Source organism: Meles meles, chromosome 12, assembly GCF_922984935.1.
Source record: "Meles meles chromosome 12, mMelMel3.1 paternal haplotype, whole genome shotgun sequence".
Lineage (NCBI taxonomy): Eukaryota > Metazoa > Chordata > Mammalia > Carnivora > Mustelidae > Meles > Meles meles.
Genome location: NC_060077.1, coordinates 30036489 through 30052016, shown reverse-complemented (window position 1 = coordinate 30052016; position 15528 = coordinate 30036489). Strand labels below are relative to the sequence as shown.

Genomic DNA, 15528 nt, shown 5'->3' with positions numbered 1-15528 from the left:
TATTCAAACTAAGGTTAATAAATGACCTTTTCCCAACAATAGCCAGCCCCCTCAAGGTCCTGGAAACCTTGCTTCCAAAATTCCTTAGAGACTTAGGCTCTCCCTAACCCCCTCCCAACTTGAAAGTCTATAATGGGCCACTCCTCATGACCCCGGTGCAGCTCTTTCTGCCCACAGGTCCTGTCCCTGTGTTTTAATAACACTATCTTTTAGCACCAAAGATGTCTCAAGAATTCTTTCTTGGCCATCGGCTCTGAACCCTAACATCGTCTTTCTTACATCATCTCCTTCTGACCCTCCACCCTGCTCCTTCCTGCTCATGCTCGGGTAGCCCTCTCTCTCAAATGAGTAAATAAAATCTTTTAAAAGGGGGAGGGGGAAGCCATGTGAAGAGGGGCACCTGGGTGGTGCAGGTGATTAAGCATCCAACTCCTGGTTTTAGCTGGGTGGTGAGCTCCAGATCATAGGATCAGACCAGCTGGGCTCTGGGCTCTGGTGAGTCTGCTTGAGGCTCTCTCTCCCTCTCCCTCTGTGTCTCCCTCCTCTCTCTCTCTCACTCTCTCTCAAAGAAATAAAATTTTTTTTAAAGAGAGAGAGAGGGCCACCTGGGTGGCTCAGTTGGTTGAGCGACTGCCTTCGGCTCAGGTCATGATCCTGGAGTCCCGGGATCGAGTCCCCCATCGGACTCCCTACTCAACAGGGAGTCTGCTTCTCCTGCTGACCTCTCTCCACTCAGGCTTTCTCTCGCTCATTCTCTCTCTCTCAAATAAGTAAATAAAATCTTTTTTAAAAAATAAAAAATAAAATAAGAGAGATTTATTTATTTATTTGAGAGAGAGAAAGCACAAGCAGGGGGAGTGGGAGAGGGAGAAGCAGGCTCCCCGCTGAGCAGGGAGCCCGATTCGGGGCTCCATCCCAGGACCCTGGGATCATGACCTGAGCCAAAGGCAGCTAAGCTGAAGGAGCTTAACTGACTGAGCCACCCAGGCGACCCTAAATGAATAAATCTTAAATAAATAAATAAGGAAGTCCATTTTAGGAGAGACACACAGGCGCAGGTAAGAAAACCAGGTGACAAACGGAGGCCCAGGTGGTAGTGATGGAGATGGACACCAAGGAATGCCAAGGATGCCAGTCACTGCCGGAAGCTAGGAAAAAGCAAAGGAAGATTCTTCCCTAGAGCCCTCAGAAGCACTGCAGCCCCTGCCAACCCCTTGATTTCCAACTTCTAGTCTCCAGAGCTGTGAGGGAATATGTTTCTTGCTTTAGGCCACTAAGTTTGCGATCATTTGTTACAACAGCCACAGAAAACTAGTAACAGCCACCTACTTTGCTTATGTTTGTCTATCCTAAAAAGGACAGGTACAGAGGATTCTGTACCTGTCCTGAGCCTCTACCTGTGTCCCCCTCCCTCCACCATGGGGATTCCTGGCCCCGCAGCAGGCTTACAACACGTCCCTATAGAGTCAGCTCCAAGAGAAACTGTTTCCATCGAGGGTCTGTCTGCTTCTTTCTTCCTGGTGAGTTCCCAAACCATCCTTCCTCCTTCTTTGGCATTGCTGCCAGAAGGCTTGTTGTCACCTGGCTACTTGCTGAGGTACCTTAAACTTGCAGGTACCAGGGCTTAGACTGCCCGCTGAGCAGATGGAGGAGAGGCCCAAAGCCCGAGGCAGGTCCGGTTCCAGCCATATCCCTTCTCCCCTTCTGCTGGGTCATCTGGACCATGGCTCCCTGTTACTCCAGCTGGGCCACCACGTGGGGTGGGCAAGAGTGTGGGAAGCCAAAGATGTGACTGGTGCTGCTCCTTGTCTCCCCGCAGGCCCCACTCGGGGCCCAGGATGCCCCCAGGAAGGCCTGGGGTCTGGCTGTGTCCCTCCCACCTGAGTCTCTGGCTCCCCAACTCCACGCCTCACGGGTTGCCCCAGGGACCTCCATATCAGCCCTAGTGGCTGGGAGGGTGATCAGAGCACACTCCCGCCCCCACCCTTGACCCCCCCCCCAACCAATGGGGTCTCCACAAACAGACACCTACTGAGTAAGGCAATTCCAGGGAGGGAGGCCAGTGGCCTTTACTTAAATATACATGGAGACTAGTAAGGGGAGATGCCGCCCCCCCCACCACGCCTGAGGGCACAGCTCTGTCTCGGGGGGCCTCCTGCCCAATTCAGTTTTGTCCAGAAACACTCCCTAAGAGCCAACTTAACCTAACCACTCCCAAAGGAGGCAGAAGGAGGCCCATCCAGGGATCCAGGCCCAGACGCCACCTCCTTCTTTTTCTGGGAAAATGTCCTCCAGGAATCTCTCAGCCAAGAACACAGAGAGTGGGGTGGGACCTCAGCGGTGGGGCTGGGGGGCAGTTCTCTGCTTTCCACGGGACTCCAACTCTGAGCACCCCCGCCTGCCACTGGCTGGGTTGCCCCCTCCCTCCCCACCCCCCCACACCCCCACCTCGGCTTTCTCATGTTTGAGGGGACAATGTCCAGGCCTGGCTCGGCCTCTGGAAGGATGTGGTCAGGATTTGGGAGACATCCCAGCTCTGGGTCCAGCCCTGAGGATGTAGAGGGAGGGATTTCTTACCAGGCTGCCAGCTCTAGACCGGGGTCTCAGTGGTCCCTGGGGCAAGTGGCTGCTGCTTAAGTCTCTGGTCCCGTCACCACCACGTCAGGTCAGCAAAAGCGCCTGGGCCCTGGAGGAAGGCAGGCCAAGCGGTCATGCAGGTTTGCCAGGAAGGAAACCTGTGGTGCCAAGGTGGCCCCAGGACAATGCTGACTGCGGAGGAGGGTAGTGGAGGCTGCTGGGTCCAGCTGGCAGATGGCAGGGGAGAAGGGGGCCCAGGATAGAAAGGCCCCAGGAGCAGTCCCAACAGGGGCGTCCAAACAAGCAACAACAGGGGTCGGGGTTCAGTGGACGGTCAAGTGACAAGGACACTAAGCTGTCCTCTGTCTTGTACCAGGGATTCAGCCCCAGGGAACCACAGAACCTGGCACCTTGTCCCCAGACATGCTCCTGGATGGCAATACTTAACCCAAAAGAGGAACTGAGTTTGCCCTCACTTACCATGTGCCTTCAGATAGCCATCCCTCAGCCCCCACATGCCCTGTCTGTGCTCACCCCTCCCGCACCTGTCCTCTTGGGCTGGACACACCCTCTTTGCTGTGGGATTTGGGGGTCTGGAGCCCCAAATGTCCCCTACCCAGGGAATGTGAGGGCCCAGAATTGGGGGCCAGCAGGGGACAGTAGGCCCCCAAGAAGGCCGCTTGGGTCGGTCCCTAGCTCAAACATGATCCCTGGAGGAACCAGGACCCCCCCACACACACACACTACCTCCGCACCCCTGTCAAGCTGGGAGACCGAAGCCTGAGGCACGTGCAACTGACCTGCTGCCAGCCGGCCCAGAGCTAGCCCTTGGGGTTAACTAGCACTCTTCATTCCCCCAGTTTCCCAGGCCTGGGTCACAGGGAGCCCGCATCACCTAGCCTGCCCAGGGCTGTCCCCAGCCAGGCAGGGAGGGGTAGTAAATATTTGTCAAGCAGGAACATCTATGCTGGTGGACAGGTCAGTTACTACAATCGCCCACTGCCGGGGAAATTCCTGAAGACAGGTGATGGCACTGCCTTAGGCTGGCAACGGAATCCCCGCACAGCCCGCCCTGACTCCGAGTCCAGTGCTCTTTGCACCACCAAAGCGAATGTTCCACAGTCAGCACGGAGGCCATGGCTCAGCGTCTCCCCAACCGTTCCGGGCCCTGGCGACAGAGCTCCGGCGCCCATTCCAGCGCGGGCCCTAGCGAGACCTCCCGAACCGAGTGTTTGGGAGCTCGGGATTGGGGGCGCCCAGCAGGAACCCCACCCCCCACCCCCGCTTCCACCGCTGCCGCCCCGCCCGGGCGCGCAGAGCCAGATCCTGAGCTCCCCATCCGCTGCAGCGGGGCGGGGCGGGGCCGGGGGCGGGGCGCAGACGGCTGGGACTGCCTCCAGCTCCGAGCCGCCAGCTCAGCTGCCATGGGGGCGCGGCTGGGGCGGCGGACCCGACCCGAGGCGGGCTCGGAAGCCGGGGCGGCGGCGGGGTGCGGTCCCGCGCCCTTTGAGCGCCGGGTGCGCTGGCTCCGCGAGATCCAGTCCATGCTCCGTGAGCGGCGGCCGGAGCGCGCCCGGCAGCTGCTGCGGCTCCTGCGCCAGGCGAGAGAAGGAGCGGGCCGGCCGGTGGCTGGAGGCAGGGGAGGGGCCGGGAGCCGCGGGCTGCGGGCCTGGAAGGGGCGGGGAGGTGCTGCGGAGCTGGCCCCGGGCGCGGGAAGCAGGGCTGGCCCCAGACTGCGTGCGCGGGCCGGGAGGGTTCAGAAGGGAAGGGTGCGACCGGCTTAAAGGTTTTGTCTGGGCGAGAGGGCGAGGCTCGAAAAGCAACGGGCTGGGGTGGAGGCCCGCGCGGCTGCGGGGATGGGCTGGGGGCTGTGAGTGTGGAGACGGGGATCGTGACTCCAGTCCACCTCTCCCGGGCTGGAGAGGTCAGTTGTGTGTGTTGAGGGAGCCCCAAACCTGGAGCTAAGAACCCAGATTCAGGCCTTGGCAGGAGAAGAGTAGGGCAGGGAGGAGCGGCAAGGGAGTGGAGGGAGTGGAGGGAGGGGGACGACGTCTTGTACTGAGGGGTAAGGGGAAGAGGACAGCTCCTGGCTCCTCCAGGGTGAAGGGAGGCACTCACTGCCAGCACCCTGGAGAGAGGACCCCGGAAAGTGACAGCCCAGCTGGTCAGCCGGTGTCACCTCACCGTGACATTAGGGCAGCTACAACTCACACCACCCGTCCTCCTGATAGGCAGATCACGCCCATTGAGTACATACACCGGCATCTGTACATCAGGACAGCACATCTGGACTTGGGCGGGGGTGGGGGGGTGCACCTCTGGTCCCACACACACCGGGTACCTGAGCCAGCCTGGGGTGCCCTAGGATACATGGGTTCTGGTCCCAGCATCAACACTGGGCAAGCCACTTCCCTCTCTGGCCATGTCCCATCCCCCACACCAGCTGCCGCCCCAACATGCCCCCGTCCTGGAATCTGAAATCAGCCATGCAGGTGTTTGGCCTGCAGGTGGATAATTAGAGAAGGGAACTGAGGCTTGGAGAACAGTGGCGAGCCTATGGCCACCAAGAAAATTAGGGGGCAGCTGAGGCGGGAGCCCAACCTCTAGTCTCCCAGCCCCACTCCCTGCTACACTGGGTTTCCTTTCTCTAGGCTCACTGGGCTGGAAAGGTGGGGCTGGCCCTTTAAGAGGAGCTGTCCAGACCAGCAGAAGGCTGGCTGTGCAACTGGGGCCCTGTATGGGTCAGCTTGGGCTCACCAGCTAGCCCTCTCTTCTAGATCCTCCCTAGCTGGCATTTATAACTTGAATGGTGTTTAAAATGCAAACAGCCAAGCAGCACCCAACCAGCTAGACCATCCAGAGGTACAGATCTTTGTCTGGGATGGTATCTGGAGCCCAAAGCTCCAGCAGGACATTTTTTTAAAGCGGGGAAATCAGCTATGTTGCCCCCTCATGTCTCAGAGGTCAGGATTCCCACCCAAAGAGGGGGCTGTCCAGCCCCACAAGCCGTGGGGACTCTGCAGTTATGGTCCTTGGGCCTTCACACCTGGCCTCTCTTCCTGTGAACAGGGGGCTTACGCACAGAGGGTCTCACTCTCTGGCTTGGGGAGGACCCAGGGGTCCGGAGGCCCCTCCTGGCTGCGCCTGTCCCATCAGCTTGTCAGAATACACTCTAAAAGGGTGTTCAGTCCCTGGCCAGGCCTATGGGAGTAACAGGAGGAGAAGACCAAGGACTGAAGGCAGGGAGGCCAGGTCAGGCCAGAGGCCCAGGGGTGAGGTCTAGGTGAGGGGTGGGAGACATGGAGGCCAGAGAAAGAGACTGGGGGACTGGGGAGGGTGGGAAGGCCAGGCTGCACCTGAGTCTCTAGTGTTATATGAGAGCATTTGGTCTCCACCAAAGGGGTTAAGGGTCAAGCTTAGGTGTGTGTTTCCTGGAGCTGGCTGGCAGCCAAGGGTTGGAACTAGGTGGCTGTTGGGAGGTGGCAGGCCCAGGAGGAGGCTGGTAGGGAGAAAGGCCTGAAACTCCTTGAGCAGTAGGGAGGGAGAGCTGGGCAGAGAAGGGTGAGGAAAGAGTGCATGGTGGTTCTGGGCTCCTGCCTGAGTGCTAGGATGGTGAGGATGGTGATGCCCTTTACTGAGCTGGAGCACAGGAGGCAAGGCCAGCTTCAAGGCAGGAGGTGAACACGCCCAGTGTGAGCTGCCTTTCAGACATCTGAACGGAGAGAGAGGTCCATCCCCCACAAAGGGGCCTGCACCTGTCAGCAAACAGATGGCGGCCAGAACTCGGAGAGCTTGGGAATAGGTGGAAGAGAGGCAAAGGGTCCGGAAGGAATGCTGAAGGACAGCGGCACTGGGGGGTTATCAGAGAAGCCCCCAAAGAACCCTCCAGATAAGCCCAACCCCAGAGGTGGCAGGTGTCACGGTACTATGTTTCCCCTCCAGGGAAAACAGTCTAAGGGTTTTAGAACCTCCTTAGCACCTCCCTGAAGGGCTCGATGCACTGACACTTTCCTCATCCAAAGGGTCCCCACTGCCTCTGGACAGCTGGCCCACTGCCGCCTGGGAAGAGACTCCAGCAAGCATCAAGGAGGGAGCCTGAGAGAGGGGAACAGATGTGAGGGGCTGGCTTGGATGGGGGCCTGGAGAAGGGAGAGCCTGACTTTGCTCACTCAACTCTCCTCACCACTCACAGGACCTGGGCCTCGAGGGGACCCTCCTCACTGACATCCTCTACAGGAATGTGGCCTCCCTCAATCTGGTGGACCCCATCTCCCATGACCTGCTTGTGAACCTGGCCCGGGACCTGCAGTGCCCCAAAACGGTGAGGCCTGTAGACAGGGACCTCAAACTGGGCAGCGCAGCTGACAGGGACCAGGAGCACCCAGGACTGGGGGCTAGGAGCCTCGTCCTCATCAGGCTTGCTTCAAGGCCTTAAGCAGGTTACTGTCCCTCACTGGGACCTAAGGCCAGCTTCAGTGTACTAGGAACACATGTGAGCTGTGCTTTCCTACTCTCCAAAAGTCGTGTGTTGGGTAGACCTGCTTCCTGGGCTCCAGGACTTGGGACCCAGACAGAACACCACACAAGGTCACTAGGACATAGAATGTTCTGACAAATCTGCTGATGGAAACAAACTCCCAGCCTCTGAGCTCCTGGGGCCAGAAGAAAGCCACCTTAGGCTGGAACCCCTATCCACATGTCCCCATCCTGTATGGATACACCTGGGGCCTCCATTCCCCTTCTCCCATGCTACCACATTCTTTCCAAACCCCACTCCGGGGGCGCTTGGCAACATCTTTCCCATGAGCATCCTTCCCATGCTGTGCTCCTGACACAGCCACCAGCCCCCACCCCTCAGTCACAGTGAGTCTCTGTGTGGAACGAGGGTGCCCGCTATGGGCGCAGCCAGCTCTGGACCCCTGCATCTATACGCAGCGGTCCCCAGGGGTTCTGAGGCTAGCCAAGAGTCGCACGGCGATGGGCAGGGCTTGCTGCCCCTGTACGTATGCACTATTGACGGAGGAACGGGATAAAGAATGTGCTGGATAGCGGAGTGTGCTCAGTGCCAGCTCCACGGAAAGCAAAGCATCCCTGTTTGTCCTCCGAGCTAGGTCTCTACGAGGGCCCACTTTGGCCCAGGAGAGATCCAAATGGTGGTACCGTAACACATGAACCCTCCCAGCCCTGGCAGCCCAGACCCAGGCCCCACAGGCACGGTCTCGCTTGGAGAGTGAGAGGAAGAAGAGCATGCTGACCTGGCTTGTTCCCATTCCCTGAGGGTGGCGTCAGTGGAGCAGGGCTCCCTGGAGGGGCCCGGTCCTGCCTCCCCTGGTGGCGAGTCCCCCGGGGGAGCGCTGAGGGTGGGCAGGGAGCCGGCTGATAGCCCGAGACACTGGCCTTGGGCCTGAGGACAGGGAACAAGGGCCCATTGTCTGGGCTTCCTCCCGCCGGGCACTGCGGGCCTCAGACCAGCCTGTCCAGTTACCAGCGGGCAGCCTCCCCTGGCTCTGGGCCAGACTACAGCCAGGGTGGGGGGTGGGCGGGGGAGGCTAGTGGGCAGCTCAGCGATCCATGATGAGTCATGTGCTGGGGCACACACTTGGATCCCCAAGGCCCACGAGGGGGGATGGATGGGGCTCAGCCTCACCCTGACAGCACTGCCCCCCGACAGGACTATGAGCTCTGGAAGTCCTCAGATAAGATCTGCCGCCAGCTCATCTACCACCTCACCCCTCACTCCAAGCGGCAGCGAGGGTCCAGCCTGCCCCGGAGCAAGACTCAGAGCTGGTAAGGGGAGCCTAGCCACAGCCCTACCTTGTGGCCCCTTAGGGTCCCTTTCTAGGTCAACATGGAGAGGCAGCTCAGCAGGCAGCTGGGCCCTGAGCCTGTCCCCAGTGAGCCCCTCACCCTTGTCCGCGTCGCAGCTCTGGAATGTTTCCCAAGCCAAGCTGCAACCCTCTGTGTGACCTGCCTCCTGCCGTTCACTTGCCCCTCAATCCCTGGCCTGTCACAGGGCCTGCCCCCGACCCCAGGGCCAAGGTGACCTCAGCAGACGTCCGCTGGATCCTCTCAACAGGCTTTGAGGGGGTCAGATTCTGGCTCATGATGCCAATTTCACAGGAAAGGAAACTGAGGTTGGGAGAGGCAAGGTGGCTTGCCCAAGGCCACACGTGACCCTGATTTTCCTACAGCTCTTTGAAAAGCCTTGCCAGGCTGCCTGCAGTGAAGGCCTCCATAGCCATCCTGAGAGCTTGCTCTGCTGTGGGTCCCCCTCCCAGTCACTCCATCACAGCTCCATGGCCAGATGCAGCCTAAGGCCTGGCTGCAGACACCCAGGTCCAGGGACCCAGAACCATAGCCCCAGTGCTCTCCCTTGCTTGCTTCCTCATCCTTCGGGCCTGATGGCTCATGATGAGCCCAGAGCCCATGGGGTTGTTCCCTGCCATGCTGAGTGAGGGCACTGGCGTTGGTCCCGCCGCCTCCCTGCATAGTAGGCCATGTTCAAATGACAAGAGAGACCCAGAAGGGGTTCCGGGGGTGGCGGGGGCCCTTCTCGGTCTCTAAACTTCCTTTCCAGCTTAGAACACGGGAGCCCTTCACCTACCAACACCTCCCCTCTTGCTACTCTGGACCTGTCCTCCTCTAGTCCCCAAAGCCGGGGGGACTAGCCTGATAGCCTGTCACCCTCATAGGAACATCTATCTTTACCCACAAAGGATCGACCTCAGATGAGGCGTGGGAAAAAAGGTGCGCGCTCTGGAGTCAGAGCCCCTCATTTTGAAGACTTGGCTTCCCTCTTAGTGGTTTGTGACCATGGAAGAGTCCCGTCACCTCTCTGAGCGTCATTTGCCTCTGCAGAATGGGATCATCGTTCTTACTCTAGGTGTAACAGATGTGGCGACCCAGGCACACAGTAGGTTTTTGTAATAATAACGGATTGGGGAAGCTTAACACGTGGACATTTTATTCCTCAAAACAACTAGGTTCCCTTTTCACCAAAGGAGAAACTGAGGCTCAGACAGGTTCCAAGAATTGCCTATGGCCACCCCTGTAGGAAGTTGCGGTTTGATCCCAGTGCGGCCTGACTGCAGGGCCCCGTCCCCCTACCACCTGGTGGGCTGCCCCGACGGGTCGCTCTCTGCAGCCAGTGGGGACTTGCCTGGGCCGTGGACCCTTGCTCAATCCATCCTTGCCTGCCACCTTCCCACAGCCTCAAGAGCAGTCTCCAGATGACTCAGCTGGCGGGGGAGACCGTGAACCTCTCGGGGATCCCACTATCTGCACGGGACGTGCAACACATTACCCGCTACCTGCGAAGCCAGGGAGCCAGGCTTACGGTGCTGGACCTGAGCTTCACAGGGCTGAGCGATGAGCTCTTACGCCTGCTGCTGCCCAGCCTCTGGTCACTGCCCCACCTCACCCAGCTCCTGCTCAACGGCAACAGGCTGACGAGGGCCACTGCACGCGAGCTCACTGAGGCCATCAAGGATTCCGCCAAGTTCCCCGCGCTGGCCTGGGTGGACCTGGGCAACAACGTGGATGTGGCCTCCTTGCCCCAGCCCCTGCTGGTCGGCCTGCGCCGGCGGCTCAGCCAGCGCACCTCACTCCCCACCATCTACGAGGGCCTGGACCTTGAGCCCGAGGGTGGTGTGGCTGGGGCCAGCTCTGCTGCCTCCACCTGGGGCTCTGCAGCCACTGGGCCAGGGTCTGAGCCCCAGGCCTGCTGCACGAGGTGACCCACCACCCACCTCCCATCAGAGGGCCAATGCTCCTAGGCACAGGGGATGGGGGCGATGGAGGCCCTCCAGGCTTCCAGGGATCCAGCGTACATGCTCAGCCTGGGATGGAGTGTCAGGCTTCCCTCAGCAGGGAGCGCCCGGCACCTGCTGGGCCCATCCTGCAGTAAACCCTGATACCCGGCTCTGCCTCAGCCTTTCTGCATCATGGACCTCAGGGCCACTTAGTGCCAGCCCTGCTTTTGGAGTGGGGAGAAGAGGTAGCCAAAGAGTCACCTGAAAGAGAGGGACCCAGCTCACACTGACTTCCTCCAGGTGCTCCCTGGTCAGACACCCAGGTGTGGGGTCGGGTCCATCTGTGGGCTGGGGAGTTAGAGGAGGCGCCAGGGACCTGACCATCACACCTGTGTGGGGCCTGGAGAGGAGCAAGTGGGGAGGCCACAGAGGGGCAAAGTTCATAATAGAGACCCACAGTAATCTTGTGCCTGAGCCCAGGACCCCCGAGGCTGGGGACAAGACTGCACTGATAGGAGGCAAGGTTTATCTCCCACAGGTTGAGTGCTGCCCACCACCCCTAGTACCCACCCCCAAGGCTCCCTGTGCCTGGCGGGTAACTCTGTGGGGTTAGAAGATACCTGAGAGCAGAGACAAAGAGTTTGTGTGTTCCCTCCAGGGCCTGAAGGCCCATGTGCACAGTCCTTCCCTCTGATGGACCCCAGGAAAGCACGCAGGAGTTGGAGGCGGGCCCAACCAGGAGCAAGAGGTTGGGGGTGGAGTGTTCCTAGGGTTGCCCCAGGGGTAGCTGTTCCCAGCAGGGGGCTATCTTCCCTCCCCCCCAAGGAGCATCAGGGCAGACTCCAGATCAGAGCCTAAAGCCATGGTTGCCCCACCCCACCCCACCCCCAGCCTTGTGTGGAGGGCTGGAGTACAGCCCAGCTAGAAGTTGGGCAGGGCAAAGACAAGGAAGAAATTTAAAGAGGTCCTGGGGGAAACTGAGTCCCAGGGTGGGGAAGGCAGCAGTCCAAGTCTCCCATGCAGAGCCAGGTCAGGTCTGGGGCAGTGGGGATCCTCACAGATGAGGAGAGACCTGATGGAGGAGAGAAGGCCCCGGGCCAGAGAGAAGGTGGGGCTCCTCCCTGGGCCTGCATACCCAGGCCCACCAGCTGACCTTCCTCCACAGTTGTGCCCCTGGGGGGACCATGAGTCAGCATGGATTCCAGGCCGTCCAGATATACAACAGCCTCTTGGGCCAGAAATGAGATGGCCAAGAAGGGTGAGGACGGCAGGGTGCTGGGTCCTAGGACCAGGCAAGAAGTGGGGAAGAAGAAAGCACTCTCTCTGTTGCTACCCGCCCACCCCGAGGACAGGCCCCTGCCAGCCTGGCTGCTTTTGGAGGAACCCCTATCTGGAGGTGGTGGGAAGGGTGTGGAAACACCAGGTTCAGCACAGTTCTGCTTCTGACTTGCAGTTGGGACCTGGCCAGGGCCTCCTCTCTCCCGGCCTTGGGGCTCTCCTTCTCCCCTCTGTGTTAAATAGGTCTGGCTCTCCGTAGTCTCTTCCAGCTCTCAGCCCTCCATCCTAAGGTCCTGGCCCTCTCAGTCCTCCTTGTTTTAAAGACATGTGCCTGCCCATTGGCTTGGGAGCCACAGAAGTGTCTCTGGTGCCCTCACTCCAGAACAAGGGGCTCAGGCTCCCCAGAGCAAGGCAAAGAGGGATGGGAGATGAAAGGGGCCAGCAGAGAGGAGAAAGATGGAGAAGCCAGCTTTGTACTGGGCAGGCTGGTAAGTCCGTCACAGGCAAGCAGTCGTGTTCTCCTGTGATTCCTTGCTGGAGAGACGCCAAGCTCTCTGTTCCCCACGCCGCCCTCCTGCTCCCCTTGTTCCCTGCCCACCATTGGCCCCCGTCCAGCCCACAAACCTGCAACGTCGCTGCTGGGAGAGACTCCTACCAGAATTGTGTGACGACCTGAGCAGGGTGTCACCAGGCGAGCTCTGGGAGAATTCAGGCGGCGGCGGCAGCTGGTCTCAATCTCCCCGCCTCTCAGACGGAGGCACGCGATGCAATAGCTGAGCTCGAGCATAAACCAGCTCAAGAGAAGAGGGTTGGCCTTGTTGCCAGGCAGGTGTCCACAGCCCCTTCATGGGCCCTGCCGTCAGGGCCTCACGGCCACCGGCTAGACTACAGGCAGGGACACTCCAGGAGGAGGGGATTTGTGTCATGAAGGTTGGTGGCAGAGAGCCCCTGCCAGGTGTGCTCCAGCCTGAGTTCCAGACCCAAGAGGCAGCAGATGGGCCTGGCCCAGGCCCAGTCTTGGAGGCGGTTAGGCTCCGCTGGTCGCAGCCCTGTCACCCACTGATGGTGTCCTCCTGGGGCCTGTTCCTTCATCTTGGGAACTAGGTGAACCAAGCCCCCCCGTTATCCTGCTGGACAGAGTATGACAAGGTCTGGAAAGTGCCTGCTGTGTGGGGGAAGGGAGGCACAGGGCAGGCCCTCTTCAGCGTCACTGGGGCCTCCACCCAGGGCTCCCTGGCTGGGAATGGCAGGGGCTCAGACCCTCAGGACTAGGCAGAGCTGAAGCCCTTTATTTAGAGAGAGCACTCCTGTAGCCTTTCCGTGGGCCAGGTACTGTTCTGATGGCTTCACACTCCTTGAATTCTCTTCACGCTTACAGGTAAGGGGTTGACGCAGGGAGAGGTTAAGTGATCTGTCCAAGGTGAAGAGCTAGAAACCGGAGGAGCCGGGGTGTGAGCCAGGAGGCCCACCTTGTCTGTGATGCTAACGCCTGCCTGATGCTGCCTGTCCCACAGCTATCCGAGGGGCTGAGGATTTGACACAGGAGACCACAGGGTTTGATGGCGGGTGTCCTGTAGTGGGAGAGACCCTCAGTCACACTCCCCCTAGCACAAGACCAATCAGGAGCTCCCTGAGCCTGTTTCTTTGTGTGCAAAACGGGTGGAGAGGGGAGCAGTGAGGACCCAGGCTTTGCCCTCCTCCAGGATTGAAAGGGACAAATGGGGAGTGGGTTCCGAAGTACTCAACAGGCTGAATGAAGCCCAGCCTTGTACTCAGGTGCAGGGGTGGGGGGTGGCTTGCAGGACCGACTCCCACTTCTGACGGTCTGCCTGGGACAACTGTAGGTGCCTTCCCCTCTCTGGGCATCAGCCTCCTCAAGTCTAAACCTGCCTTGCCAGGATGTTCAGAGCATCAAAGGGAGACATGTAGGAAAGACACCTGTGCTCCACAGGACCTCTGTGACCAACACTTGGGAACTTCTTTTCTGTCCCAGAAGGGAGAATATTTGAGCCCAGATAAGGTGTGTCTGATATGAGTTTACAGCAAATGTCAGCCTCTGCTGAGTCTTCATCTTAAAAATCCAAAATCTCCGGCAGCTGAACCCAGTGGTTGATATCAGCCTAGCACAGAGGTTTTTCTCTGGGTTCTCGAAAGAGAGGAAGACACACTTCTTCCTCTTTCTTAGAGATAGTTGCCAATCATCAGTGTAAACCAGTATTTCCTTTCCCAACTGTATATTTCAATTTTAATTTCTTAAAACTGTATTTTTAATTTTTTTAAAGATTTTATTTATTCATTTGACAGACAGAGATCACAAGTAGGCAGAGAGGCAGGCAGAGAGAGAGGAAGGGAAGCAGGCTCCCCACTGAGCAGAGAGTCCGATGCGGGGCTCGATCCCAGGACCCTGGGACCATGACCTGAGCTGAAGGCAGAGGCTTTAACCCACTGAGCCACCCAGGCGCCCCTGTATTTTTAATTTTTTAAAGAGACTTTATGTATTTATTTGTCAGAGAAAGTGAGCGCACAAGCAGAGGGAGCGGCAGGCAGAGAGAGAGGTAGCCTCCCCGCTGAGCAGGGAGCCTGATGGGGGACTCGATCCCAGGACCCCAGGATCATGACCTGAGCCGAAGGCAGCCGCTTAACCCACTGAGCTATCCAGGAAGTCCCTATTTTTAAATTTTTTTAAGAAGATTTATTTATTTTGAGAGAGAGAGAGACTGTGCACACGCACGTGAGTGTGGGAGGGGCAGAAGGAGAGAGAGAATCTCAAGCCGACTTGGAGCTGAGCACAGAACCTGACTCTGGGCTCAGTATCAGGACCCTGAAATCATGACCAGAGCCGAAATCAAGAGTCGGGCGCTTAACCAACCAAGCCATGCAGGTGCCCCCAAAATTGTATTGTAAATAATCCTTCATTGTAGTACAACTGAAATCTAATAAAGTGGATAAAATAAGTGTTATGATATTTTGGGGGGATTTATTTATTATTTTAAATTTTTTAGAGAGAGAGAGAACGCGTGCACGGGCGTGTGTGCTTGCTTGTGTGGCACGTGGGAGGGCGGCAGAGGGAGAAACTCTTCAAGCAGACGCCCCGCTGAGCACAGAGCCCAAAAGGGGCTCAATCTCCATCTCGGGACCCATGAGATCATGACCTGAGCGGAAACCAAGAGTCAGGACACTTAACCAACTGAACCAGCCAGGTGCCCCAGCAAGTGTTATAATTAAAAGTGTACAGGATGGTACACTTTGACTTCCATGAAACCACCATTGCAATCAAGACAGTGAAGATGTCTGTCATTTCCAAAAGTTTCCTTGTGCCCCTTGACAATGAACCCTTCCTACCCCTGCCTGCCCATTCCCTTCCCAGCAAGAGTGACTTTGACCTGCTTGCTCTCCTGTTAGATTAGTTTGCATTTTCTAGAGGGTTTTTGCATTTTGTTTTGTTTTGCTGCTGTTGTTGTTGTTTTGGTTTATTTATACTTTTAGTAATCTCTACGCCTTATGTGGGGCTTAAACTCACGATCCCCGAGATCAAGAGTCACACAGTCTTCTAACTGAGCCGGCTAGACACCTCTATAGTTTTAGATATATGGAAGTTTAGATATGTGGATGAATACGGTGTGCACTCTTTTATCTTTCATTCAGCGTAATTATTTTAAGACTCACACGATGTTATATATGCCAGTAGTTCCTCTTAATCGTATTTTATTGGATGGATGTACCACCATTGGGTTGTTCCCAATGTTTAGTGGTTACAAATAAAGCTGCTATGAATATTCATGTATAAGGTTTTGCATGAACATATATTTCCTTTTCTCTTGGGTAGTAGTATCTCACTATGGTTTTCTTTTCTTTTTCTTTTTTTTTTTTAAGATTTTGTTTATTTATTTGACAGACAGATCACAAGTAGGCAGAGAGAGGC

General features: G+C 57.6%; 1 protein-coding gene across 1 annotated transcript; it reads left to right on the top strand.

The window, feature by feature from the left end:
* The first annotated feature begins 3985 nt into the window (after positions 1-3985).
* On the top strand, positions 3986-13940 carry LRRC75B (leucine rich repeat containing 75B). The gene is made up of 4 exons (XM_046024581.1): positions 3986-4178; positions 6770-6898; positions 8249-8364; positions 9788-13940. Exons 1-4 carry the CDS (start codon positions 4002-4004, stop codon positions 10311-10313), a joined length of 948 nt encoding a protein of 315 aa, XP_045880537.1. The 5' UTR covers positions 3986-4001; the 3' UTR covers positions 10314-13940.
* The last annotated feature ends 1588 nt before the right edge of the window (positions 13941-15528 follow it).

Coding starts and splice junctions, on each gene's coding strand:
- LRRC75B (XM_046024581.1), top strand. CDS start 4,002: ATGGGGGCGCGGCTGGGGCGGCGGACCCGACCCGAGGCGGGCTCGGAA. Junction 4,179..6,769: donor TGCTGCGGCTCCTGCGCCAG/GCGAGAGAAGGA, acceptor CACCACTCACAG/GACCTGGGCCTCGAGGGGAC. Junction 6,899..8,248: donor ACCTGCAGTGCCCCAAAACG/GTGAGGCCTGTA, acceptor GCCCCCCGACAG/GACTATGAGCTCTGGAAGTC.